This window comes from Anabas testudineus, chromosome 21 (assembly GCF_900324465.2).
Source record: "Anabas testudineus chromosome 21, fAnaTes1.2, whole genome shotgun sequence".
Taxonomy (NCBI): domain Eukaryota; kingdom Metazoa; phylum Chordata; class Actinopteri; order Anabantiformes; family Anabantidae; genus Anabas; species Anabas testudineus.
Window position 1 is genome coordinate 11,418,744 of NC_046629.1, and position 26,458 is coordinate 11,445,201.

Sequence of the window (26,458 nt, forward strand, 5' to 3'; positions counted from 1 at the left end):
GCATTCTGCCTGCTGGCTGCTGAGGATCCTTAAGCTTGAGCCTTATTTTTCCTTGGTATGGAGTTGCCTGAGGCTATGAAGAAAAGCACTTTATCCCTATTATCTCATGCTGACTTACAATAGATCACTGCCATGTCCAGCCTTAGTCACGCATTTTCACAAATGTTTGTGTCTCTTTTCATGCATTAAAGCACCATTGGCCCTGCCAGTGATAACAAAAGCTACACCTTTTTGGCTTATTCTTACGGTACTGTGTGGCGCTATCAATTTAGTGCCAGCTTGCAAAAGGGTTAAGTAGTCATCTCAGGAGCTTTCCTCGCTCCTGTGTAAACCTGTAGAGCAGATGAGAAGCAGAGTGTGTGTCAGAGAGGTATGCATGTGTACACACCCCGATGAAGGGGAGTGTACAGTACACGCAGACAGAACACCTTCAACCTCCTGTAGTCTGTCTGTTTTACCTCAGGGGAAGTACCAGCTGCTTAACAGTTGTACTTTATATTATCCTTGTATTTATTCACCAGGGAGAATCACTTCACACTGCAGCCATGGGGAAGCAGGTAAGATCTGATAAATAAATGTTTAACAGCATTGAGCTAAGTGAGTTTGATTAGCTCTAGGTCTTATGTGTCGTTTCTTGCACTCAGTAGAAATAGTAATCATCCCAGAGTGAGCAGTGCAACAACTCAGCAGCACTTTTGTGTTAAGTCAGTAAAGTGACTTCGGTGAGCTGAATCCTTATTTGCATAGTGAACAGTTGAAGTCCTCTTGACATAGATTTTTAATCATTTTACACTGATGCACATCATTAATTCCACATCATGGATAATACTGGGATGTTGATGTGAATCTACATACTGAAGCCTGCACGTCCGCAGTCAACACACATGCATGGATGCGCAGGCATGAGCACAATAAGAAACACTGCATTTTATTTGTAGCACATTAAAGGGGTACTGGTGTTTCTTATAAGAAAGTTAATTTAGGGCCAGAGTCAGATATGTTGTCTCAACAACAAGTCCAGTCTTGTTCTCACATGCAGCACATCTGCTGACAGTTAAATACAATTCAGAGATATCAGCTTCCTTATAAAACAACTGCTGGCAAATTATTGAACTGACAGTACAGGGAATAATTAGAGATTTGATGATTATTTTGTTGCCCAGCATGTCCAAGATATTTTTACAAGATCGTTTTTGATTTGAGAAAGCAGTATCGCTCTCCTCCTAACTTGTAGTTTGGTGAGAACTCATGTAACGTCGTGTTGTTCTAGCAGAGATCAGAATGCACAATTGTGCCAAATAGCTGCGGAAAGAGAACTCTGGTGAATTCATTTTTGGTTTTTCAGTACTTTCCTTCATGCAAGCATCTGGTTCTGCTATTGCACTAAAATGCCATCATTCCTACAGTTTTAACAGTCTGAAACACATTTTTTTTGTTCCTTGGTATCAATCTTTTGTGAATGTTGATTCAGTGAGCCCCTTTTGTACGCACTGGTCAGGGAAGAGCGTTCATTTGAATGTCTTATTATCTCCCTGAGTGATTTTTTGGATATCTGGTGACATTTTAAATCTTGCTCTTGTTGTCCTTATATAGACCTGTTTCTTCATTTCTCGTTCCAAATCATCAACAAAACTGTCTCAGCTGGTGCCAGCTCCATCAGCAGCTGTGAGATTTCTGGGCCTCCTTGTTGTGACAGGGCGAGAGCTGATGCTGGTTCACTCTCATTGTCAGCTCTGAGAACTGTACATGGAAATGGGGCGATTCGATGTGTGTGTGCGTGTGTGTGTGTGTGTGTGTGTGCAGCTGAGGCACACTCTGTATTATTTTATTAGTGATACCTCTGCAGGGAAACGCAAATGTTTAATTCATTTCAAACTCCAGAGAATGTGCTTCACAGGCCATGACTGAGGAATGTGTCCTGCGCTGTCTTGGAGGAATGCTTTATTGACATGTAGATGGGGTGTTAGTGAAGATATTTTGTGAGGCCACACTGAGACAAAGTTCACTGGAAAAACCCTGAAACAAATCAGTTTGACTGTTTTCACCTTGAGTGCGTCTGTGAGACAGCAGAGACTGAGCTCTTTTATAAACTAGTGGTTATCTCTGATAACCACTACCAACTCCAACTCAAGGGCCACCGTCAAAAAGAGCAGATAGTGTTTTGAAAACATCCCTCAGCCCGGATGCAGCTGACCCAAATCCCAACAGCTGGGCTTCTGCCTTTGGCTCCGACAGTCTCCTTGGACACATGAACACAGCGCACCACAACAGATGTTCAAACCTCCTCCAGCTTTTCGTGGTGTAGGAGGTTGGAGCATAGAGGTACAGTGTCTCAGCCTCTCTGACTACAACATGGACGAACAGTATAGAGCCTAAACATTTTCAGGAGAGTTAACTTTTTTACAGTACCTGCTTGTTTCTAATTGGTAGTGTCTCTAAATGCTGGTTTTGGGTGGAGTTGTAAAGGTGGACGAGTGCTTCACTATCACCATTACTGAGAAGTTGAATTCAGTGTTGCTCAATGGGGATTCTTGATAAAGATGCAGCACTAGTTTGCTACATTAGATCTCTCAGAAGCTGGAAGCAATTATAGACTTCTCCAAAGAGCAAAAAATGAAGCAGGCGTTTACCGCACCCTTTCAAAAGGAGACTTTTTTTTTTTTTTCAGGAAAAAATAAAAGCCAAGACTTTCAGGCTATGAGACTGTGGTGTGGGCTAAACATAACAAATGATTTTACTTCCCCCCAAACTCTTCCACTGTTTGATTTCAAAAACAAAACGAAGCACTGTACAGTATTTTAACTGTTTGCGTTTCAACCACAAAAGATCGCTTCTTCGTGAATAATGCTTTATTTTTGTCAGTTTTATGTTAATTGTTCCATGACAGCAGATGGCAAGGCACTACTGCAATGTTGTACAGGATAGCGGTATATCAGTTCAATCGTTACCAAATTCTTTTAATTATCTTCTTAAAAAAAAAAAACTAAGCAGTTTAACTTTAGCCAAAAAATCTGGAAACTATCAAAATTAGCCTGTTCATATGAGTCACTGATAAGAAATTCAATGACTCATTAGGATCACAGCTTTACTTTGTTTGCTAGACCATATTAGAGGAGAGACAAGGCTGACAATTGATCCTGGTGGCAAAATCATTAATACAGCACCAACAAAGCTGCGGCATGCTCAGGGGAAAAGAATCAATTCCAGGTCAATGCCCACAACAGTCCTGTATGTCCTCCTAATTCTAAAGAACAGTACATTTATATAGACATCGGTCCGTGTTAACTACTTGTTTGTGGATGATTGCTATAAATAGCTTTAACAATTAAAAGGGAGAAATTTCCTCTCGGATATTAACTGAAGTTGCACCAAACAAAAGTTAAAGATCAATTGCAGTAAGTGTTAATTTGCACCAAGGTGTTCATTTATTTGGTTGATGTTTGCATTGATGGCATGTTGCTTAGTTATGAGCTGTAAACCTTCGGGATGAAAGCAATTAAAATCTTGAACCTTCGCCATGACGGGAGCTGGCTATGCTTTTATCTTATTGTTTATTGGCAAAATGATGAGTGGCTTTCTTTTTTTATTTTTTTTATTTTGCAGTGTCCTAGTTGGGAAAATAATTATTACTGCTAAGATCAGGTTTTAGTCTCAAAAAGACAAAGTTAATGCCAAAGAATGCGCTAAGTCAATTAGGCATGTGCACTCAGACTTTAATTATTGCAGTTTCCAAGGACTTAATAGCGAACATAACACTATAAAGATGTTCTGTTTTGTGTTGCCTTGCGCTTGTATGTGTTTTATGGCCTGATCAGTGGTGTTTAGCAAGCAGCCAAACAGATCTATTGCAGGGATGTATAGAGCTGGGTATTGAACTCAATGATGCAGCACAGCCCTGGAGACTGATCCCATCTGTTCAGGGCCTGGTTGTGTAGTTAGAAACTCATCAAAACGTGGTCCCCAAGGTTTGTGCAACCCCCTTTGTCTCGCCATTTGTTACCTCTTTGTCTTATTGTTGAGAGGGTGGGGAGCCAGGGGCAAGAGCTCAACCCCAGAGAGGAGGGGGAGAGAGGAGCACGGAGACAGTATCCATGAAGTGACCCAGTGGATGTGATGCTTCCTGGGCATGTTTTATGCTCGCGTGAGCATACGGCTGAGGCTGGGGCAGGGTGGGGAGCTCTAGCAACGAGGGAGGGAGGGTGGAAACAGACTAGCCGGGATGCTACTGTATGTTTTGTTTAGTCTCTCATCCAAAGGCAACTGAAATAGAAAGCCGGGGCATCAATCGGAGTCCTATCTTCTCGCTGTGTTTTGGAGGATCAACCTGGTCAATAACATGTAAGTCGAGCTTGTTTGATTGCTGAATTTCTTGTCTGCTGAATCCAATGGAAAAGTTGTGATGATTTGCTGTATTGAGCAATTCTAGTCCCAGCCTGTCTGCCTGCTGATTAAAATGTGACTCTTGTTCAGCATCACATTGTTTCCTTGCTACTTTCATTTCTGCATAATGTAGACGTGGACACCTTGGATTACACACAGATTTCTTTGTTTAGTGCAGAAATGAGTTTCCACTTGCTACTGGCTGGTCACCAAGGTGGAGCATAACCTTGCAGCATGATGACGTAGTTAACAAAAATCTGTTAGCATGGTCCCTGAGAGAAACCCTGTGTGTTTTTACTCATCATGTTTATGTAACAACTTATCTCCTGTTTCAGGGGGTCTTTTCTGGCCTTGTGCAGGTCTTTTTAGCCTGTTAATACAGCTTGATTTACCAACTGCCACCAAGAGAACTGTCTCAGGCAGCTAATGGCCTTATTTAATGAGGATGAATATTCATTTGTTTTGAATAATTGGGTAGACAGTGCTGTTGCTCATTGATAAGGGAGTATCCATACAGAATAATGCAGCTTGTTTTCTGGAAGGAATTTTACTAGGATTACACCTAGAACATAAACATCTTGATTGCCACCTCTAAAATTACGGTACATAAACAAAAAATAATTGTTATTGTTACCTTCCTAGCATCTAGACTGGACTTCAGTTCTTCTTACTGACACTGCTATGATGCAAAGGACCCGTTTCTCCTTGGTAAAAGTTATTGTGACACTGTATATACATTTCAATGTCATACGTAGTAAACTGTTCTCATTTGTCTCTGGCCTTTTGAATGTTAAATTGTTATATACAAAAATACATGTTTTTCACTTTCCCAGACTGAAACCCACAGAAACATTGTATGTGATGCTGGAGCACGGATAAGGTTGGGTTTACAGTGGACAAAGTGGGGATGGTTGCTATAACCGCAGTCCAGACAAGTTTTCATTTTCGGAATGACTAAAACAGTAACAGACATTTTTCCACTTAATGTTTATTGCAGTTCAGAAAGGGGAGCGACTTTGGATTGACCCTGGAGTAGCAAACCACCCTTTACCTTTAAAAAGCACTGGCCTCAAATGCCACAATAAATGTAAATGTCACTAGTTTATTACATTTTATTGCGCAGACACACATCTCGATGTGACAGTATGATGTAGCAGAGTCCTCTTTTCACAGACAATTTATGCACATGTACGGCCTTGGGCAGCGCCAGTTGTACTTTCACGTAAATTTCCTTGGAACTGAGGCTTGATGTGAGAATAATGTAGCATTGTCTGCGTGTGTCTGTGTCTTTAATGTGGAAAATAACATTATTATGTAATGTGTGCACAATGAGCCAAGTGAAGGAGTCGGACTGGAAGTCAGGATTAATTTGTCTATTGTCTGCCTTCGCTTGTAAACCTGAGTTTGGTCGTGGTCACTGGGAGCAGAGTGACCCCTCTTGGGTATCGTTGCCCTGCTAACTGTGTCTTTACACATTTCTTTTCCTTACTAAATGCAGCAGACTTTGGATTGGCATGGGATGTTGGGAAGAACTGGAGAGTGACAGACAGCAGCAGACTTGACTGAGAAGCAAACAAGCTGTGAAGTGAGAGCTGTAGGTTTGCCAGTGAAAAGATTAGAGTGGCATTTGGCTCAAGCACCAAGATGCATCGCTGCTTTTGCCACACTGTCATGGCAACGGAAGCTTTATGCTTTCCTCCCAGTCCCCCGCTGAGTGTCCACACTGTACCAAAGAGCCATTTAAAGATCTTGTGATCATTCACGCCGACTCTAACATTTACCTTGTTAGTCATGTTCGACATAAATGGCGTTTTCTTGAATTCAGCTGTGTGAAATAGGCATTTGATTTGATTTCCATGACTTTATTTTCTATTCAATGACATGGAAATGAATGTGCTGCATAAAAGTCCATTATAATTGAGCACATAACCTCAGCTGAACATCTCCACGGGCCCATCCATTGGAGTGCTCCCATTTGTCATGCAGGGCACCTCTGTTCCCTGGTGACCAATCAGGAGTGCCTCCTTGGCGGCTAAAAGCACCCCTCCGCCACCTCATCATCAGATGTGATTGACAGCCTCCCATAGAAAGGAGGAGGGTTATTTACCTCCTTATGTTCTCATGGGACTAAGTTAATGATCCCAGCCAACAAAATAATACAAAGGGGGAAAGCCTGAGAAGTCGACGCCTGGTTGAACCATTTGGAGCAGTTTTGGCTTCCTTTAGAGAGGATTATAGAAGAAAACGCTGTGTGAGGAGAATTTCAGAGATAGCAGGGAGACAGACGAGGCAGCAGAGCCCAGACAGAAAGTTGGAGCAAAAGGGAGGCTTCTGAGGAGAGTCGGTACTTTCTCTTCCTGGGCTTTATTTCTGTATTCATCTGTCACTCGCAGTATGGACTGTCTGATTGACTGACTAACACACTGCGAGGTAAGGAATGATCTGTATTTTCAGTGGGTGACACTTAAAAGTCAACTTTAACTCCATTCAGACTTTTAACTTAGCTGTGAGAAAAGTTTTTGCTAAAAAAACCTGTTTTGAAGCATCTTCCTTTGTCTCTGTGTTAGGAATATAGCAATTGGCTGCTTCACTATTAGAGAAAAGTGAAGGTCACAATGTTGTGGTCAGCTATGGTCTGGTTTCTGTTTCTTAGTTGCCTCTGCCACTGATTGAATGATTTCTCAGGCTTCATTGCATGAGATTCTGCACTGTGCATAATGTAAATACTGTTGAATCGGCATTAGGTTTCTTGCAAGAAACCCAGATATTAATGTGTTTATGTTACTTTTCAAATCATTGTCTACCTTGGCAAACCAACAACTCTAAGCTGTTTTCATTGCTCTCACCTTTCATTTTAATACTTTATTGAACCCGCAGGCTAATGTGAAACACAAGGATTCCTGGCAGGGGCTCTGAGTTACTAGTAATCCAAATCAATCCATGTCGTATGCACTGTGGGTTTACCGCATAACATAAACATTTGCTTTACTGAGAGATAGCATATCAAAAACACTGGCATGAGTGACAAGGTCAACTCAGGTAGTGGCTCAGGTAAAAGCTTCAAACATCATAGTTAAACTATGAATGTTTCCTCAAATAATAATCTGAAAGTTGTGATAAGTGGTGATCAAGTGTGTCACGCGTTGATTTTTTAATGCTGATACTTTTGATTGAAATTGATGCATGGGCTGGACCATAAATGTGGTTTTAAGGTGTTAAGTGTTGATTAAGTGTATGCAGCCATCTGTCTATCTAAAATCCAGAGCTGAGGAACTAATCAAACTTTATTTGATCGGCATCACTGTTTAGATGCCAATTGTGTCAGCCGGCATATGTTTGTGCTGGGAACGTTTTCCATGCAGCCAGTGACTGGTGAACAGATGCCAACAATCTGAGACAACTTTCAACACAATCTGAGCGAAGTTTCTGTCGCAACCACAGCGCATTCCTGTGTGTTTCTATTTCAGTGATTATGTTCACATGAACACAAAACAAAAAAAAAACACGGGTGTGATGGCTTTGAGAAAGGTTTTTAAAGTATTTAAGAATAAAACCAGTGTGGTTGTATTTATTCAGATTTCCACTCATGTCCATGCAGTATTGTGTTGTTGGCTGTCAAAAACATACATTCGGAGTTTGACTGAGCATGATTAATATGACTTGTGATTATCATCTTGACAAAGTGTGTTAATATCAAGAAAGAATGTGTTTTCGCGCACTGATTGTTTTGGTCGCGTGCACGCTCCTTGCTCTGATAGCCCCGAGTGAGATACCAAACCAGCAGCCCTGCCCCTTTCATATGATTGGCTAACACAACAAATTGCAGCCCACTGCATTTGGATGGGATAGGTACAGATCTCAGTGAGAGGGAAGAAAAGTTAGGATCCTCTAACTGGTTTTCAGGGAGCGGGGTAACAGAGTCAAAAACTCCCAGACAGTCCTAGCACGAGTCACTTTGCTGAAAGTTCAAACCACTGGAGTGGATCATCTTTGCAGAGCCCCACATATCAACAGCGGCTGACTTTAAAGCTGGCTCTTTCCTCCCTCATCTCTTTATGGACGTAATCATGCGGCGGGTAAGTCAGAGGGTCATTCGTGAATCTGTTTGTATTTTATATTAGTCTGCCTCTATGTTTTGCAACCAAAACATTGTGTCATCACACGTTTCCAAGCCTCCAGGCAGAGCTCTCTGTGCAAGTGCTGAGGTTGTTTGGCCTTGTTGTGTTCACAAATTTCATGTTTTCAACTGTGGATAATACTTGAGGGATAGGATGACTAAGTGAGGAGGCTGAGGGGAATTTGGTGATTAAAAAGCGCCGCAGAGAGAGAGAGTGGGAGTAGCAGCTATTCGGTGCATGCTTTGTTGAATTTCCTGTGTACTTCTACAGGAGTGCTACGTAAACAAATATAATTTGTTGGAACAATCACTCTGGTGTATCTTGCAGCTTTATGACACAATGTACAATTAGAGGAGGGTTAGGAAGGTTGCACAGGGTTTTCATGCCTTTACTCTGTCTGGGTGATAAAACCAGCCTTTCATCCACACTCTAGCCCGGCAGCCTCGTGACCTACAAAATACCATTTACTGATCAGATATGATAAAAGACACAGACATTTCTCCCTGCTACATCCACAAACAGTTTTCTGTGGAAATACATCTGGACACAGTTTGCAACAGGCCCACGTACATAAAAGCACACAGGAGTCATTTTCCATGGAGCTAACGAAGAGTAAAACTGGGACACTGCAGCCGGGTCTGTCGTTCCCACTGTTAATTAGTAACTTATCTTTTTCCTGTGAGGAGGAATGTTAGACATCTTCCCACCAGAGCACGCTGCTTTTGATCACTAGTGTGACTAATAGATAATCAAGCTGTCACCATGGCAACTCACGCGTAGGTCTATAAAGAGCCACTGGGTTTGAGAGACTTACTGGAGGACAGATTAATTTTTATTTTTGTCATTAATTTGTTTGTAGAGTTGAGAAATGGAGAAAGACATTTACAGCACTAGTATAATTAGCCCAAATTAAGTTATGAACTAAGTTATCAGCAGGGGAATTCAACTTGACAACATGTAATTCTCATGGTGGGAGAGGGAGGTGTAATATGTTAATCGGCCACACGGTGTCGCTCTTTGAATGTTTTTCCCTGGAATAAAAAAAAAAAAAAACAAACTCATTCTTGTCGAATGACGTTGACAAATAACTTGTCCACACATGAAGTAGAGCGGACAAATAAACCGGTTTGCAGCTTTTTTAAAGTCCACACTTTGACAAAATGCGTGCTTCTCGTCGGTAGTTCTGACCTTTGAGGCATTTCTCTGGAGTTTTGTGGACTTTTTTTTTTTTTTTTTTTTTGTGCAGCCACATGCTTGAAAAGTCACTTTTCTGTAAAGTTCCTGTGGTTGTGTGGAAATGATGGTGTTTTCCTGCTGATGCCACCTGCCAAGCCGCGGAGAGGAAATGAGAGCTTGCACAAACCTTTGATGCTGACCACGATGACCAGGGCAGCACAGACTGTAAGCATACTGAGAAATGAGAGGCAAAAAAAAAAAACAGTTGAACTGACATTCAGACCTTTATTTCCACTTCTTAGTCTGCCAGACACTCATTAGTTGGCAACAGTGTGCAGATTGCAGACTATGGGTGTCTCTTAACCTGCACATTCATTAGAAGTACAGCTCACTAGGGAAGGAAGCTCAAGCATCTGAATTTGAAGTTGATTTGAGTCATCTGTTGCTTTTATTACCATTTAATGTGTGTTGCCATGAGTTTGCCAGATGAGTGCACAGCATAACTTATGACACTCATTCTTTCCCATGTAATCTTGTCTGACAGATGAGTTCCACATCCAGAAGCCCAAATGTTTTGATTGGTAATTAACGTAACCGTCATAATAATGGGTGCTGGTCAGGGCCCGGGCTCCATGAAGCTAATCTCAGTAATGTGTGCAGCTGCAGATCAGGTAGATTTGTCAGTCTAATCAGCTGGCTCGTGCAGCTACAGCTGTAAATTGCATTAGGTTTGAGTGAGCTGCTGTTGAGCTGGCTGCTTAGGGAGCAGCAACAGGCCACACATTGGTCACAGCTACGCTGTGAAGACAGGATTACAGATAAATATGTTAGGTGTCTGCCCCAGGAAAGAAGACAAAGAGCAATCACACTCTTTCAGGAGCTGAATACATGGTTCAGAGCCATCATTAAGGGTGATAAAAGACCATAACCAAAAGGATTAGAAAGTGCTTGAGCAGGAAATTGTCTTCCTATCTGAGACATTGTAATTGTTTCATCTCTAAATGACCCATTACTTTCTAATCAAATAAAACTCCAAATGTTAAGTACTTAGGTGCATCGTTTGGGGGCCACACAGCTCTCACACCTGTCATTTCTGCTAAAACCGGGCATTAAGCAACATGAATTATCCTTCATTGTGCAACAGAAAACTAAAAACTACATTTAAATGTTAATGCAGTTTGTCCCAAAGGGCGATCCTGACGCAGAGTTGTCCTCAAACTATTTGACCACAGTAAACATAGTTATAACGGTAATAAAGGTTTATAGATGTGAGTAATATGAGACTTTGATTTTATACAGCATTCAGGTTATTTTCTTGTCTTGAAGGTTGTTGGTTGTAATTCAGTGAACTTTGAATGTCTATAAACTCACCTGACGAGTGATTGCGCAACACACGTGTTGGCTGTCCTGTTACTGCTTTGTGTCCAACTGTGAAATATAGAATTGAGCAGAACAGATAAATGTTTTTTCTAAAACCTCCCTCCTAGTTTTCCTAAAAAAAAGCGTTAAATCAATTCAACGAGTCCGCCCATCGATCTCATGATACTAAATTCCTTCCCAGTTGGAGACTCTGCAGAAGAAACCAGGGGAACGCCTGTCACATTCCCATGTGCACCTCCCAAGCTATGTAGCTCACACCCACCACTTTGTCTGAACTTTAGCACGTCTTTAATATTTACAGTTGGTATCTGTCTGTCAGAGACGATGATCACTCAGGGGAATCCGTTGAATGACAGGAGAATTCAAATGGAGCACAGCAGGGGTGTGTCTGGAACAACAGGCACATGGTAAGCAGATGGTACCTCGGTGATTCCCACACGAGGGCCAGCCGGGACAAACTTGGATGTGGCACATGATGCGTCTGTCTTCATTTGTACTCTAGTCTGTCAGGGAAGATACTTGAAGTGTTTTGTTTTTTGCTCTGAGGAGGTTGAGGGGAACTTTTGTAAGACATAGTTTTAGTTAGCAGTTATTTTGAAATCGGGGCATTCTGCACTTCAGCAGCCTCTGGAGAGACAGACAACACACAGACTGGTGAAATTCACTAATTCAGCTTATTTGTTGGATATACTCGGCCTGCCTCTCATCTGTATTTGAGTGTGTCTTTCTCTTTGAATCCCCAGTGGCACAGCCAAGTAAAGTTCCAATCCGCAGCATTGTGCTGCTGGAAGCAGAGGGATGGCCACATAGGAACCTGAAACTGATCCTGACGCTTTGAATTTCTGAGTGGGCAGGGCAGAGAGGACACTAACCTGCCTGTGAGGACACGGACTGGGGCTCTGCACAATCCTGTTTCTCTGCCTTTTTTCGCTGATATTGACTCCCTCTGCCTTAGTCTCTCTCTTTCTCTCTCTCAGTCGCTCTCTGTTGTCCGCTCTCTCTCTCTCTCTCTCTTCTTCCAGTACTGGCCAGCGCTCCAGCTGTAGGTGGAGCTGGCTTTCCTGGAATTGTCGGGCAACTTTTCCTGTTGTGCTTGCTACCTCTTGCTCAATCTCCTGCTTAATGACAGCTCTGCTGCAGGATTACTGGGGCTGTGGAGAGGTCTGCCATCTGGATGCCCATCTACAACATGCTGGAGTTTATAGCTGGCGCGTTTGTTGTCATAATTCTAATTTCATGATTCAGGTCAGAAGTTTGTCTTGAGCAGAAATGTCTCGGCAGTGCAAAGTGGGTCGAAATCCATCGGTAGGTAAAGTAAACTGTGTATGAATGGGAGAGCTTTCAGGAGTGCGTAATGTGTTTGCTGTAACACAGTTAGCAGTGGCTCTTTGCCACAGTGTTATTTTACAAGCTTTTTGGAAACTGTGGGGCATGTTGGACCATAGGCAGCGACATCAGACGAACAGCATCTTCGCTTTGTTTCTGTCATACAAAGCTTTTTGTTCATTTTGTATTTAGGGCAGCCTGATTGAATTCGCAACTTAACCTGTTCGACAAGAATTGCACAAACACAGAAGCCGCTATGTTCCAGCTAAAAGAAACTTTAGTATGTGGTGTTATGTGTTGTGTCTCGGAGTAAAACTTTGTTGATTAAGTAGAAATCATGTTGGGCAAATTGTTCGGTAGTTGGAATTGTCACCTTTTGTTCAGTGTGCTCCTTAGTGGCACGTGCCACTGTTTCCTTACTCTGTGGAGATGAGGTTGGCTTTGGTCTACTTATAATGTATGTGCTTTACTTACTACTTATTCACCACAAACATACAGTAGTTTATGTCAGTGAAGGTTCATAGTCATCCAGGTGAGGTTACCTGCCCATCTGAGTCAACTCCCTGATCCAGTTGTGTAGAAATTAAAATGCACAAAGCCGGAAACTGAGTAACTAAATATTAAGGAAGGTAATACGTTGATAAATGAGAGAAGACCTACTTGAAATCATATCTGTGCCAAAAAGTGTGATGTTTAACCTTTAATTTCAATTTACTTTCAGTAAGACTGAGGTTTGGAATAGTTGAGGGGGTTGTGTTTGATCCTTGATAATAACTTGTAGACACCTGCATTTACGCTTTGTCCTTATTGAACACAATAGCAGAGAAACAAAGGCCCACAGATGCATCACAGTCACCAGAGAGAAGTGCAACAATTACCTCTTGTCCTGTACAGTACAGTGGGATAGCTGCATGTCTGTGAAGATTTGAATAAGAATGGAAACGACGAACCCAGGTTCCGTATCCTCGCTACTTCAAAAGGCTACTTGTGTCCGACTGTCCTGATAATGAGCTTTTGCCTTCTTCACACATAATGAGTGAAGGTAGAGAGTTCACACAGAGAGACGCTGTGAGCACAGTGTGTCCACTCGCAGCTGGGGTGTGTGACTGGCCGGGAACAAAGGCTTAGTGTCTGTGATAGTGTGGAGCCCCAGCCATCAGCAAGCAGGCCAATAGACTTCTGCTTGGCTGAGCTGTCAGTCCTCACTGGCCTGCTGGCCTACGGACTACAGTATAGAGAGGACACATGGGGACAGGCAAGACTGTTCCTGTGCCAAATTAAAATGAGCTGCTGGTGCATTCTCTAAATTCTAAGTTCAGCCAAATAGAGCGTACACAAGCCTGATATGTGCATTATATGCAAACACGTGTTTCTGTTTGAGTTTGTCTCCCACTGGCTAATTTTAGTTTCTCTAATTTACTTCATTTCCATAATCAGATATCTCCCTCAAATATTTCCATAATATTCATATTCATATTTCGCATTGAGCTTCGAAGGGAAATCAAACGAGCCTCAGTGAACATAGATGAGATGAATAATTTAGTTTTTGTTATCTTAAGTATTTGATAATAAACATAGAATATGCATGATGTGTGTTTTGCTCATAACAAATTGTGAAAAATGTCTGTTGTCGCCTTCATACGGTTTGTTTATTTTTGCAGTAGTTTTCTATCAGTTGGGTCATTCCACCTCAACCGAACAAGATACGACACGACGCACAACTTTAAACTTACATCCTTTACTTTTCATCTGTCGTCTTTACAGATAGCTGATCAGCTTCCCTGGATTTCGCTGAAAACCCCTCTTTGTTTTGCCTGAAGATGGAAACACTGGAGTCGGAGCTAACCTGCCCAATCTGTCTGGAGCTCTTTGAGGACCCGCTGCTCTTGCCCTGTGCTCACAGTCTTTGTTTCAACTGTGCCCACCGTATCCTGATCTCTCACTGCACACCCAGCGAGCCAATTCAATCCATCAGTGCCTTTCAGTGTCCAACCTGTCGCTATGTCATCACCCTGAACCAGAGGGGTCTAGAGGGACTCAAACGTAACGTAACCCTGCAGAACATCATTGACCGCTACCAGAAGGCTTCTCTAAGTGGACCGAACTCTCCTAACGAGACTCGGCGTGAGCGAGCCATCCCCGACAGCAAAGCCATGACATCTCCCGGTGACCGGGTGCAGTGTCAGTTCTGTGAGCAGGACCCTCCACAGGATGCTGTGAAGACCTGTGTAACCTGTGAGGTGTCCTACTGCGACGATTGTCTCAAGGCCACCCACCCCAACAAGAAGCCTTTCACGGGCCACCGTCTAATCGAGCCCTTGCTGGACTCCCATCTGCGAGGACTCATGTGTCTGGAGCACGAGGATGAGAAGGTCAACATGTACTGTGTGACAGATGAACAGTTGATCTGTGCTTTGTGTAAGCTGGTGGGCCGACACCGAGACCACCAGGTAGCAGCCCTCGGAGATCGATATGACAAACTCAAGGTAAGAAACTGTCTACTTTGAGGAATGCTTTGGTACACATGACATATATTGAGCGATGATGCGTATGAAAAAATCATTAGTTTAATCCCCACAGAAACATATGTACATAACCACAAGTCAGTTTATACTGCATCACATTACCTGACAGGCACACAAGCTATTGAATATCAATAAAAACACCCAAACCACACTTAATCAACAAATTGTAAAATGTTTTGTTGACGCTGGACTGTGCAAATGTGAGACTTAATCAGTTTTTAGGAAACAAGAACCTTTGACACTATTTTGCTTTAAAATGTCTTAAATCTGTGATGTGCAAATTAGGCAAATAATGCTTAACCACTTAAAAATGCACAGTACACAGTGGTCTCACTTGCAAGTATCACCAAGTTTGCATTGATATTGTTATTTGCATGTTCAATTAGATGTATCTTTGATTTGTTGGTATGGATCAAGAGTGAACCAAGCATTATATTTAAGCAAATCAGCAGCAGTTAATGAAATAAATAATCCTACAAAATAAATTTCTTGCTTAATTTAGTGTTTGGAATAATGCACACCTTTTTCCTGGTTGAAAAAAAAAATGCAGAATATTGTAACACCATATGCTTTGAGACCAAATTGATCATACAAATTTTATTTGTGTTAAATACATTTGAATAGAACACCCGGTGAATCGAGCTGGAAGCGGTCTCTCACTTGGCCCGTCTCAAATGTTATGACACCCAATGCGAGAGACTGCTTTCACAGGTTCAGGGTGAAGTGGAACTGCTCTCCTTCGGCAGATGGGCTGACATCAATAAGGCATGAGAAGATGATGTTAGCTGGAGCATGAAAAGGCGGCTCCGCCTTTGCTCTGTTGTAGACGTGAATCCGTTTCTATCATGAGTAAGAGTGGGTCACCATCGTGGCGCCAGAAACCGCAGCCACTACCAGGCAGTGATGCAGCATGAGTGGCATTTTTAAATATTTGACATAAAACGGCACTTTCGCTGTACAGAAGCAAGCAAATGATAAAAATATCTGCGCTTTCTTCTGTAATAACTCAGCCGGATTGAACTTTCCTTTAAGTTAACGTCTGCCCATGTTCATGCCAAAGTTTAGCCGGAGAATTGCATGGCCTGGACTGCATGAAATAGAAATCAATGTCCTCCTTGTTTTCACAAACACTCGCAGTGCTCATGCATGACTCACAAAAGGAAGGTTTACTGTATCACAAGTAACACTTGAAACCCTTTTGTGTCTGCTGCTCTGTTTCACAATGCTTGGTCGCAGTGAAACTGGGATGCAAACGGCCTTTTGAAGCATTTTGGCACGCTAGGTCAGACGACCAGTCTTAACCTCTCTCCTTTGTTTGATCATGCTGTCATTGTGCAGAAATCTTCTGACCACTTTCTCTGTGTGGGGCGTGATCATTCACACCAGGAGGCAGACCAGGTGATCAGCATCATTTCTTTAACACATTCAGGGGCTGATTTATGTTACGGATGCCCAATGTTTTGAAGAGGTCTCATTCATTTAGTTCTTTGAAAACCAACAAGCATGAGTGAAATGAGCATGAAATCAATTCTGTGTGCATAGCAACGGGTCAGACGCATAGGAGGGAAACATGTCGCTTTGGTGGTTATTAATGTGATTATAGTATTCTTCTGTGTGTTTTCATTATTCGATGTAGTAGTTAATGTGTTCTTTCTCCAAGTGGTTAAAGACTGTAGAGTGTTGGATGAATTGACATGAATAGAGTCTTTTATTTTTATCTTCTAATAGGCTTAAGTAGCTGTGATCTCTTTTTTTTTGTGCTTTACAATATCTTCAGTCGCTTGATGTCATATTACAGTGGAATATATTCTACTAATTTATGCCTTCATTTGTTTTCGTTGCTCGTTGACCTCACATTACATTTAGTTAGCTGCGTTGTTAGAAGTCTCAAGGGACAGAGGAAACAGCAGTTCCCATCTTAGAGAGAGAGAGAGAGAGAGAGAATGTCTTTTTTTTGTTTGTTTGTTTGTTTTCCTTGTAGCACGCAGGGCAGGACTCAGGTGGCAGGCAGCTGAGCTAGTTCGTAGTTGTTGGTTTACTGCAGCGGTGCCTCACATTTCTCAGGAAAATCGACTGAAATGGACCCTGTGCAAGCGTGTGTGCGTGTAAGCATGTATAATGCAATTATATCTTCAGTCTGGTTTTGACATTGTGTGACATGATCCCTGTCTGGTGCTATATCATCTATACATTGTGCATTATTTATGTAAATGTCCCCACATGCAATGGGTGAACAGGAGAGTAACATTTTGCTCATTGCATGTTGAAGAAAATATCCCTGGCTGCCAGTGTTCAAGCCTTTATACTATAGAGACAAAACAACCATATTTGAATGATAATTCTTGACAGGATTTGATTCAAGTAGCTTCGAGCGGTGGGCAGAAACCTTTTGGAAAAAAAAAACACACAGGGAAGATGCTGCCTCCACAAAGAGGTGCACCGCTTTTAGACCTCTCTGGAATGAAATTCAGGCTCAAGTAACATTGCTGACCACTGAACCACAGTGCTGCCATATCATTACAATCAAAATAAAATAAATCAAACTGAATCTTTCTTTTACTGACAAGTTACAGTTCACACTGATGCATCAAATCCATGTATCGCAAGTCAAAACTCGTACACGTGTCAAATGTTTAACTCCTCATATGCTGTAATTCTCCACAGTGTTGGTATCATTGACCCTCAACATTCAACCTTTAATATTTCTTCTTAAAAATCCCACCTTAGTGTTTTCTATGCTTTGATTGTGAGATGACACATCTAGCAGTCTGTACCTTAGTTGTGTTCATCTAATGTTAAAAATGCAGTATCAATGCTTTTGCATTTCATAGCATATTGTACACCCCATGAGAGACACTGAAAAAAGAAACATACAATGTGACATACTGTATGTAGCGACGTCATTATATATTGAATAAAGGTGCAATATTTAATTAAAAGGTGAGGAAGCCACTCTCTCAGTTTCAGTTTTAAATAGCAAAGTACAGATGACATTAATGATGCATATCTTATTCTCTTTTGTTCCATAAAGCCACGACGGCATAACACTGACTCTTAAACAGGAGCTTTTAAATAGACTTCAGCCTTCATTTCATATTTGCACCTGTGCTATTCTTACTGTGACATATTGAAATGTCTTCTATTAAAAACCTAGCGTATGTTTAACTTAGCTAATATACAATAAAAAGGTAAAACTGGCCTGTATTTTAAATTATATTTGCAATTATAATCAGATGTGATCCTCACAAGTTATTAGATAGTAGATATTGCACAGTAGTGCATATATATATATACTCTAGAGCAGTACTTTTTTGTTTTTGAAATTTAAGAAAAGCTTCCACTGCCCCTCAACAAAGTAGAAATCACAGATGTTCAACAAGACCTGTGCTGTTCACAGGATGAAGTGACAACCTTTGACAATGGATACAATTTTCAATGTTGACACAGGATAAAACTCAAAGTCCTGACAGTGACCTGTGAGAGGAAGGAAGAAAGACTGGCCAAAGCAAAGGTGTGGGACCAGAAGCATTCTCATAGAAAAGGAAACTGTGATTCTTTCCTCTCATCAGCTTTAAAATGATTTTAGGAAAGAGACCTCCATTAGAGAGAGCTGTCTAAACACATGAAGGGTATTAATGTTGCAGGAGAAGCTGCACTGAGAAATCCAGCACACCTCTTTTTGTCGTGCACATTTTCTCTCTTCTCCTTCGCTGTCTTCGACCCTCTGCGTAGCTCTATTGACGTGATGCTGGTCATATGCAAACATCAAAAGCACTGGAGACTTTAAAGCTTCTATATTTGGCAATATACAATATCAGTCTAATATGTTGTAAAGGTTGTGAGCCTACCTCCCCCCTTTACCTCCAACTCTGAAGTCTGAAATGACTTTCATCACCTTCTCTTCCATATAAATAAATCATATTTTTGAGAGCGGTAAAATAAAGCCTTTGCTATTTTAGCACACAATGACGTACATGCCTTATAAAATTACAATGGGAAACATCTAACATGGGACAGCTCTCCCCACTATTTGATGCAAGCTTTGGATCTTAACTGTTTGTTTTCTTCTTTGTCTATTTGCAGTGTTTCTTTTGATAAAATGAAATCTTGGACAGTGGTTAGAATTATATTTTTGATATTTGTGAAATATTGAATCTATCTCAGACGTTGATTCTTTAATATGAGCAGCTGAAAGGGTTTGTCACTCGCTGCACTTTTGTTTTCGTTTAAATCGTCGGCAGCTCGCTTTAATATAATTATGAAGTCATGTTTTATTTAAGAAGAACACAACTTACAAAGGAAGGCATTTTGTACCACAACAGTACACAGTCGTCGTGCCACCCAATTACAGTAGGAGATTAAGTTTGAAACATAAGCCTTTGATGTGAGTCAGTGATTAACACAGCCGGGGTTTAGTTGTCCAAATCACTGGCAGATGCTCTGCTAAGCTCTGTGGCCTCAGCAGGCAGCATGATGCGATCTTTGGCACGCATGGAGGACCGGGAGGGCTCCACACTGATCAGAGACCAAATGTAGCCAGACATATCCAGTGAGAGCCCTACAGTATGTATTCTCCCCTGAGCTTGCTACACTGGGGCCAGATATGGTCTTTATGTTCCTATTCACAAAACTCTCCACCACCATTTAGTCAGCTGTTTAGGGTTTGATGGCGAGACGGCGTGGAATAAAATATTTTAAATTTGGTTTTGCAGCAAGCCTTGGATTCCAACCTCAGCAATCTAATCAAGAGGACCAGTGAGTTGGAAAGTCTGATGAGCAAACTTATCCAAACCTGCCAGCATGTGGAGGTGAGGTTGTTTATCTGTTCTCTCTTAGGTGGGGGCTCGTCTTTGGCATTTCATGGGTAACAACACCTTAAATCTGTGATGAATTGCTCTGTGTCAACGTGGCTTTTCATCACGTCAACAAGATGAAGTGCTCATTAGTCTGCGGATCAATAATTTCTGTAATATACAAGCAGTTTGCTGCACATTGAGTATTTTTAGAACAAGTGTGAGCCTTATATTTGCACCGATCACCTGGGAAATAAACACATGTAATATTGACTATGTGAGGCACCATGAATTTGATTCATTATTCAACTGCACCATACATTAGTTACTGGCTTTGCTAAACACAGATCATTAAGTTAGTTGTGCTGCTACTTCATTAAATACAAGTCATCACTGTGTTCCTCAGACTTACTGAAGTGACTGTGATGATGCATGTATTTCACATAAAAAGATAAAATAATCAAGGTCAGCTGATTACCACTGTCCCACATGAGATGTACTGTACTCTAATGTCCTCCTGTCACATGTGGTTTGCATACAATTCATGGTGCTGTTAGTAATTCATGTTATATTGATTCCACATTCGACTTGAATTGCACTCGTGTCTGTACTTCTGTCCTGTGTAGGTAAACGCATCACGACAAGAAAACAAGCTGCTGGAAGAGTGTGACCTGCTGATTAATATCATACAGCAGCGAAGACAAATCATAGCCACCAAGATAAAGGAGGGAAAGGTACTGTTTATTACCGCCTGTGTCCTGATAACCTTTGTTTGTTTGTTTATCACCTTGCGTATCCTGATAAGGTAATAACCCCCACACAGCTGACAAGCTGCCTCACAACTCAACAGCTAAGCATGTTATTGTTAATAGAGTTGAGCTGTAACACAGCACTGTTCACTCTGTCTGATAAAACCTTGGACCTTTATAAAAATAGTAAATGGTCTGCACTTAGTAGCACTTTTCTACCTTATTGATACTCAAGGCACTTTACACTGCTCACACACACCGATGGCGGAGCTGCAATGCCGTGAAGCTCTTATTTAGTTGTGGATACTTGGTTCTACACACACTCAAAATGCTTTGGGGTACGTCTGGCTCAGTATCTGGACATTTAATGTGAATGTGCCTCTTGAATCGTTTTCCTTACTTTTCCCCTGTTAGATGCCATTAAAGAGGTGATGGCATGCCACACCATGCTCAGTGTCAGAGTACGATCATCCCCGCTTCCTGTGGAGACCCCCACTAGAGGAGGCCTCTTTCCTTCCTCACCCTGTGCCTCATGTAAGGTTCTGAGGTTGCTATCAGCCTCTAGGTCAATGAGGCACAGATGGGGGCTAAGACTGACTGTGTTATGAGGAAAGCTTAATAAATACACCTCTCCTACCAGTGCAGCATAGAGCACAGGTTGTGTTCAGTTTTACACAACAGAAAAAATCTAATTGTCAAAGAAGTAAATTAGATTTTCCCCAGTAGGACTGTCCATTTGGTCAGGTAAATCAAATCGAGCATCCGGGGGGTCGGTGCCTCGTACAGTAGGTCGTAAACAGATTATTTTCCGAGCTTTTCATCTATCAGCGTGTTCTGTTTTCTGCCCAGTCTGTGCGACTGAGGAAGCTAGCCCAGCAGATAGGCAGCTGCAAACAGTGCATCGAGAGGTCCTCGTCTCTCATCTCTCAGGCTGACCAAACACTCAAGGAGACGGACCACGCACGCTTCCTTCAGACGGCTAAAAGTATCTGTGAGAGGTAAGAGGGAGGAAAGGTAATACCTTAAACAAGAACATTTGTAGTTTACAGAGTATACTTACAACCTCCTTTATGTTTTTCTTTATTACAGAGTATCTATGGCAACAGCATCTTCTCAAATCCTGTTACCAGAAATTAATCTGAATGACACTTTTGATAGTTTTGCGTTGGACTTCACAAGGGAGAAGAAAATGTTAGAAAGCTTGGATTACCTGACAGGTGAGTTTAGGGGATGTGCAAGCAAAGCACACAAGATTTTAATGTTTGGCAGGAAGCTCATGTTTAAATTAATATAATCTACCGCTCGCTGAGTTTACAGTCAGCTGCCAGACGGGTTCAGTTAAACAGCAACTTTTGGGCATTTTTAAAACAGACTTTACAGTTGCTCCAACCTATAATTTTAGATGGTTTGTTGGGTTTCTTTCTTCAAACAGTGTACTTAAATGATCCTCGCCTTCTTCTTCAATTATGGTTTCATGCAATTTTAAGGTTTTAGCATGAATAGGAGAAGGCGACTCTTATTCAGCCTATAACTGTGCCTGTAGGAGAGTGACAAACAACTGAAAGCTAAAAATGCTAGGCTATCCTTAAGCTTTATGCAGTATACGGCTGAATGACACAGGTTGGATTGTTAATGCTCAGCGCCTGTTGTACAGCGGGAATTTTACTCCGCATGGGGGCTGTAGCTCTTACAGCTGCAGCAGCCGTTGCCTACCTTAATTACACCTGTCAGTATAAGAAACACAATGGATGGTGCTATTTACCGCCACAGGTCTCAGCGAACAAATTGTGTTTGTTATTTTCCTGTCATTGTGCATAAAATAGAATCCACTCAGCTTTCATTATTGTCTCAGAACAACATTTGGGTTTTGTCTTCCAATTTGCAGCACCAAATCCGCCAGTAATCCGCGAGGAATTGTCTACAGCTTCATATGACACAATCACAGTTCACTGGACATCGGATGATGAGTTCTCCGTCGTGTCATATGAACTCCAGTATGCCATATTCACCAGCCAATCTAATGTTGTCAGTAAGTCTATATGCAGCTCTCTGGCAGATGCACAGTATAATGTTTGTTGTGGAAAACATGAAAATGATGGAGGGATTTGAAAGGGGTTTTGCTGAATGACTTCAAATAAGGTGGGGGCTGTGTCACAACATGCAAATGTAACATTGTGTTGTGGGAGATGAGAGCTCTGTCCTGGTTCGTATGGGTAATGAGATGTTACCAAAATGCATTGGAACATGATTGGGAACAACAATCATGATCAAGCAATTTATTCTCATCTGCCCCAGTGTTCAAGAACACTTGGATGAGTAGTAATGTGCCCATATTTGATGATGAACTAAATTAATAACTAAATCACACCTGGATTTCAAACATTCAATGAGACACTGTTTCTTGATTAATTTGTTTGTTTTTCTTTGCTTTCTTTTTTTTTTTTACCTTAATTCTTTGTCTGTGTGGGCTGCAGGTTTGTGTAACTCTGCTGATAGCTGGATGATTGTGCCAAACATCAAGCAAAATCACTACACTGTGCATGGACTCCAGAGTGGCACAAAGTACATCTTCATCGTGAAAGCCATAAACCAGGCTGGAAATCGCAGCAGTGAACCAGGAAAACTGAAAACGAACAGTAAGTTCAGCAACTGCTTAAAGACGTACTTTAATATATCATTAATTATCTCCGGCAATTGTAATACCTTTTAAAAATCAGTGTTTTGAAATAGTTTCAAATGACTTGTCTCAAAAGGTCAGCCATTCAAATTGGACCCGAAGTCTGCTCACCGGAAGCTGAGGGTGTCCCATGACAACCTGACAGTGGAGAGGGACGAGACGTCGTCCAAGAAGAGCCACAGTCAGGACCGCTTCTCCAGCCACAGCAGCTATGGCGTCACGGGAAACGTCTACATCGACAGCGGCCGCCATTACTGGGAAGCTCTAATAGGAGGAAGCACATGGTAAAAACATTTACGGGGTTTCAGCGACGCTATCATTTTGGCTTGTAGGTTGGCGGTGTGGGTCGGTCGGTTGGTTTTATCCACCAAATTTGTATTACTACTTATAAACTGTTGGATGTATTACCATAACATTTTATGCACACCTTGATGTTCTTAAAGAGCTGCTAGTGTATCTGTGGAGTATGAATTGTGTTAAGAAACGTATCATTATTTATAAAGTCTTCCTTATTTATGTGCTTTCCTTTTCATTTTCCATTGCAGGTTTGCAGTGGGCATTGCGTACAAGTCAGCACCCAAACACGAATGGGTTGGGAAAAACTCAGCCTCCTGGGTATTGTCTCGCTGCAACAACTCATGGGTGGCGCGTCACAACAGTAAGGAGGTGCCGGTCGAGCCTTCGCCCCACTTGCGACGCCTCGGAGTATTGTTGGACTATGACTCTGGATGTCTGTCCTTCTACGATGCCGTCGGCTCGCAGCACTTGTACACGTTTGACATTGACTTTGCTCAGCCAGTCTGTCCCGTGTTCAACGTGTGGAACAGGTGTTTAACAATCCTCACTGGACTGCCGATCCCAGATCACTTAGAGGGGACAGACTACAACAACTAATGAAACCTGTCCTACTGGATTTTACTTCCAGATTGCCTGCACCTCCTTCACTGTGACGACCACATACTTAAATGTTGTAAAAAAAAAAAAAAAAAAACAAAGCTGAAAGAGATGCTACTACTTGCCCTGATGCACATTCCTAGTGAAGCCTGTGTTGAAAGTAATTGGAATTATTTAAGAAATGATTTACAAGGATTTGTAAATATATTTCTTTGCTTTGCACATTTATGTACACTACTCTGCTCGGCGGTTTAGGGGTTTGCTTACTGTTTACAATTTGTGAAGATATTTTCAAATAGGCTCGAGATTTTACACACTTTTTTTCATACGTAATTTTAAAGGCAAGGATAAATCTCCAAGTGCAACCAACAAACTGACTCTTGGACTCTCGTAATTTTAAGAGGTTGTATTATAGGCTTTTTAAAATGTATAAAATGTTTTTTATGTCATATCACTTGGGGAAAAGTTGTCACTTTGGATTTCTAAGGCACTCGTATCATAACACTAACGTTTCCTTGTCATTGTTTTGTAAGTGAAATGCACTTAAATAGATTGAATAACGGTAGTTAACAGCTTCACTTTTATTTGAGATTTTAAACCATTCAATACAACAAATCTTAAATATTTATTATCTGTAAAGGCAGGACTATGATATAACTCAATTCCTCTTTGTAGCAGTTTCAAATGAGCCAGCATCGCTGTTTAACTTTCTCCAACAAGATACAATAAAAGTGATTTTATTTGATTATGTGTGCGATCTGTCCTCCTTGTCTAAGCAGCTTTACTGCATGCTAAAAATATGCTACAGTAAGAATGTAATTTAATACAGTGTTCACTTGTTTACTTTTTTCATACTTGTTCTGTCATTAAAGCTGGAACGAGCCTTTGCAAAACCACTGTGAACAGAACACACCACCACTAAAGAACAGTGTCAGACTTATAGGATTCACTCTGACCTAGACTGAGCCAAAATACAACTTCTGACATGATTTGCTCTGACATTTCTTTTTGTACTAGAGTAATGTGGCTTGAATTCTACAGCATCTCCTTTCAACTAAAGTAGACAAGAGAAAAAAAAAATCTGAACTCTGTATGACCTCCCCAGAAGACACCCTGCAGACAACTGTGATACGTGAACACTACCTCGTCCGTGTAATGCTATCAGGAATTTGTTAGATTTTGAGATCTGTACATTTTTGACATACTGGAAGACATTTAATTCCTACACATAGCTCTGGTTCACAAAATCACAAAGTGGAAAACAAAGAAAATGTCAGCAACAATTGTATAAAGGTATAAATATATAGTAATGGAAATTAGACACATAATAGCAAACGTTATTTATTAAAGTGAGAATGACACAAATAAACCATAAACATATTTCTCCAGTGTCCACTTTCCATTATAGCATAGAAAAGAGCACCGTGGCAAGGAATGCTTCCAAACAAAGGCACTTTATCTTCTACATGACCACATAAAGACAGATACAGAAGAGTTGGCAGAGATTGATGTTAGGATGCCGTATTTTGGGGGATAACAGGAATTTGTCTTTGCATGTCTGATTGCAACACTAACAGCATGTCTGTTGTTGTATGCTGAGCAAGTACTTGGAGAGAAAAACATAACTTTCAGAAAAAAAGAAAAAAAAAAGAAGAAAATCTTGATTTTAAGTATTAGGAACGTGCCCCAGGGCTCCACCTGCTGGATTAGTGTTTTTTGTGACAGATTAATTTGCTGCTAGAGGCCACCTTCTGTCCCGCCCCTTAATTTAATTTATCACACTGGACAATTCGTTCAGTGGTGATAGTGCTGTAATATCATTATGGGCTTCAGCTGTTCTCCAGGAAATATCAGAAGTGAATCAAACACAGAATAAATAGCAATTGAAACGGTACAAAAGACTAATGTGAGGTGGGTAACAGAAAAAGTATGTGAATTCTGTGGTTTTCTGCATTCATTTGTCATAAAACGTGATCTGATCTTCATCTAAGTCAAGACTGTTAACAAATATAGTGTGCCTAAAATAATAACAAACAAAGATTTCTCCTAATTTTTCTCCTAATGGAAAAAGTATGTGAACCCTCTTTATATCGAACCCTTAGAATAGGTGTGGAATAGAAACAGAACTGACAGAAAAGACTCAAACGAACACTTATCAATAAGGTAAAGAAACAACCCAGAATGAAAGCCAAAGATTTATAGAAATCATTGGAGCTGGCTAACATCTGTGTTCATGAGTGTACAGTAGGTAAAACATTGAACAAGCAGGGTGTCTATGGCAGGACCCCACGAAGGAAGCTGCTGCTTATTAAAAAGAACATTGCTGCACTGGACTGATGAAACTAAGACTGTGGTTGGGGTGAAGATGGATTCCCAACTGTATCAAAAAATTCTTCAGCATGATGTGAGGATGTCTGTACCTCAGCTGAAACTCTGTAGA

General features: G+C 41.2%; 1 protein-coding gene across 8 annotated transcripts; it reads left to right on the forward strand.

Annotated features, from left to right (window-relative positions):
• Positions 1-454: 454 nt before the first annotated feature.
• mid1 (midline 1) lies at positions 455-24,763 on the forward strand. Of its 8 annotated transcripts, XM_026376417.1 has the most exons (12): positions 11,499-11,708; positions 11,798-12,359; positions 14,145-14,866; positions 16,244-16,303; positions 19,618-19,713; positions 20,325-20,432; positions 21,297-21,445; positions 21,537-21,664; positions 22,333-22,476; positions 22,922-23,083; positions 23,201-23,408; positions 23,670-24,763. In XM_026376417.1, exons 3-12 carry the CDS (start codon positions 14,201-14,203, stop codon positions 24,016-24,018), a joined length of 2,070 nt encoding a protein of 689 aa, XP_026232202.1. In that variant the 5' UTR covers positions 11,499-11,708; positions 11,798-12,359; positions 14,145-14,200; the 3' UTR covers positions 24,019-24,763. The 8 variants fall into 8 exon arrangements, with proteins under 8 accessions (XP_026232203.1, XP_026232205.1, XP_026232198.1 ...); XM_026376418.1 differs by lacking the exons at positions 11,499-11,708; positions 11,798-12,359 and adding an exon at positions 455-557; XM_026376420.1 differs by lacking the exons at positions 11,499-11,708; positions 11,798-12,359 and adding an exon at positions 6,792-6,810.
• The last annotated feature ends 1,695 nt before the right edge of the window (positions 24,764-26,458 follow it).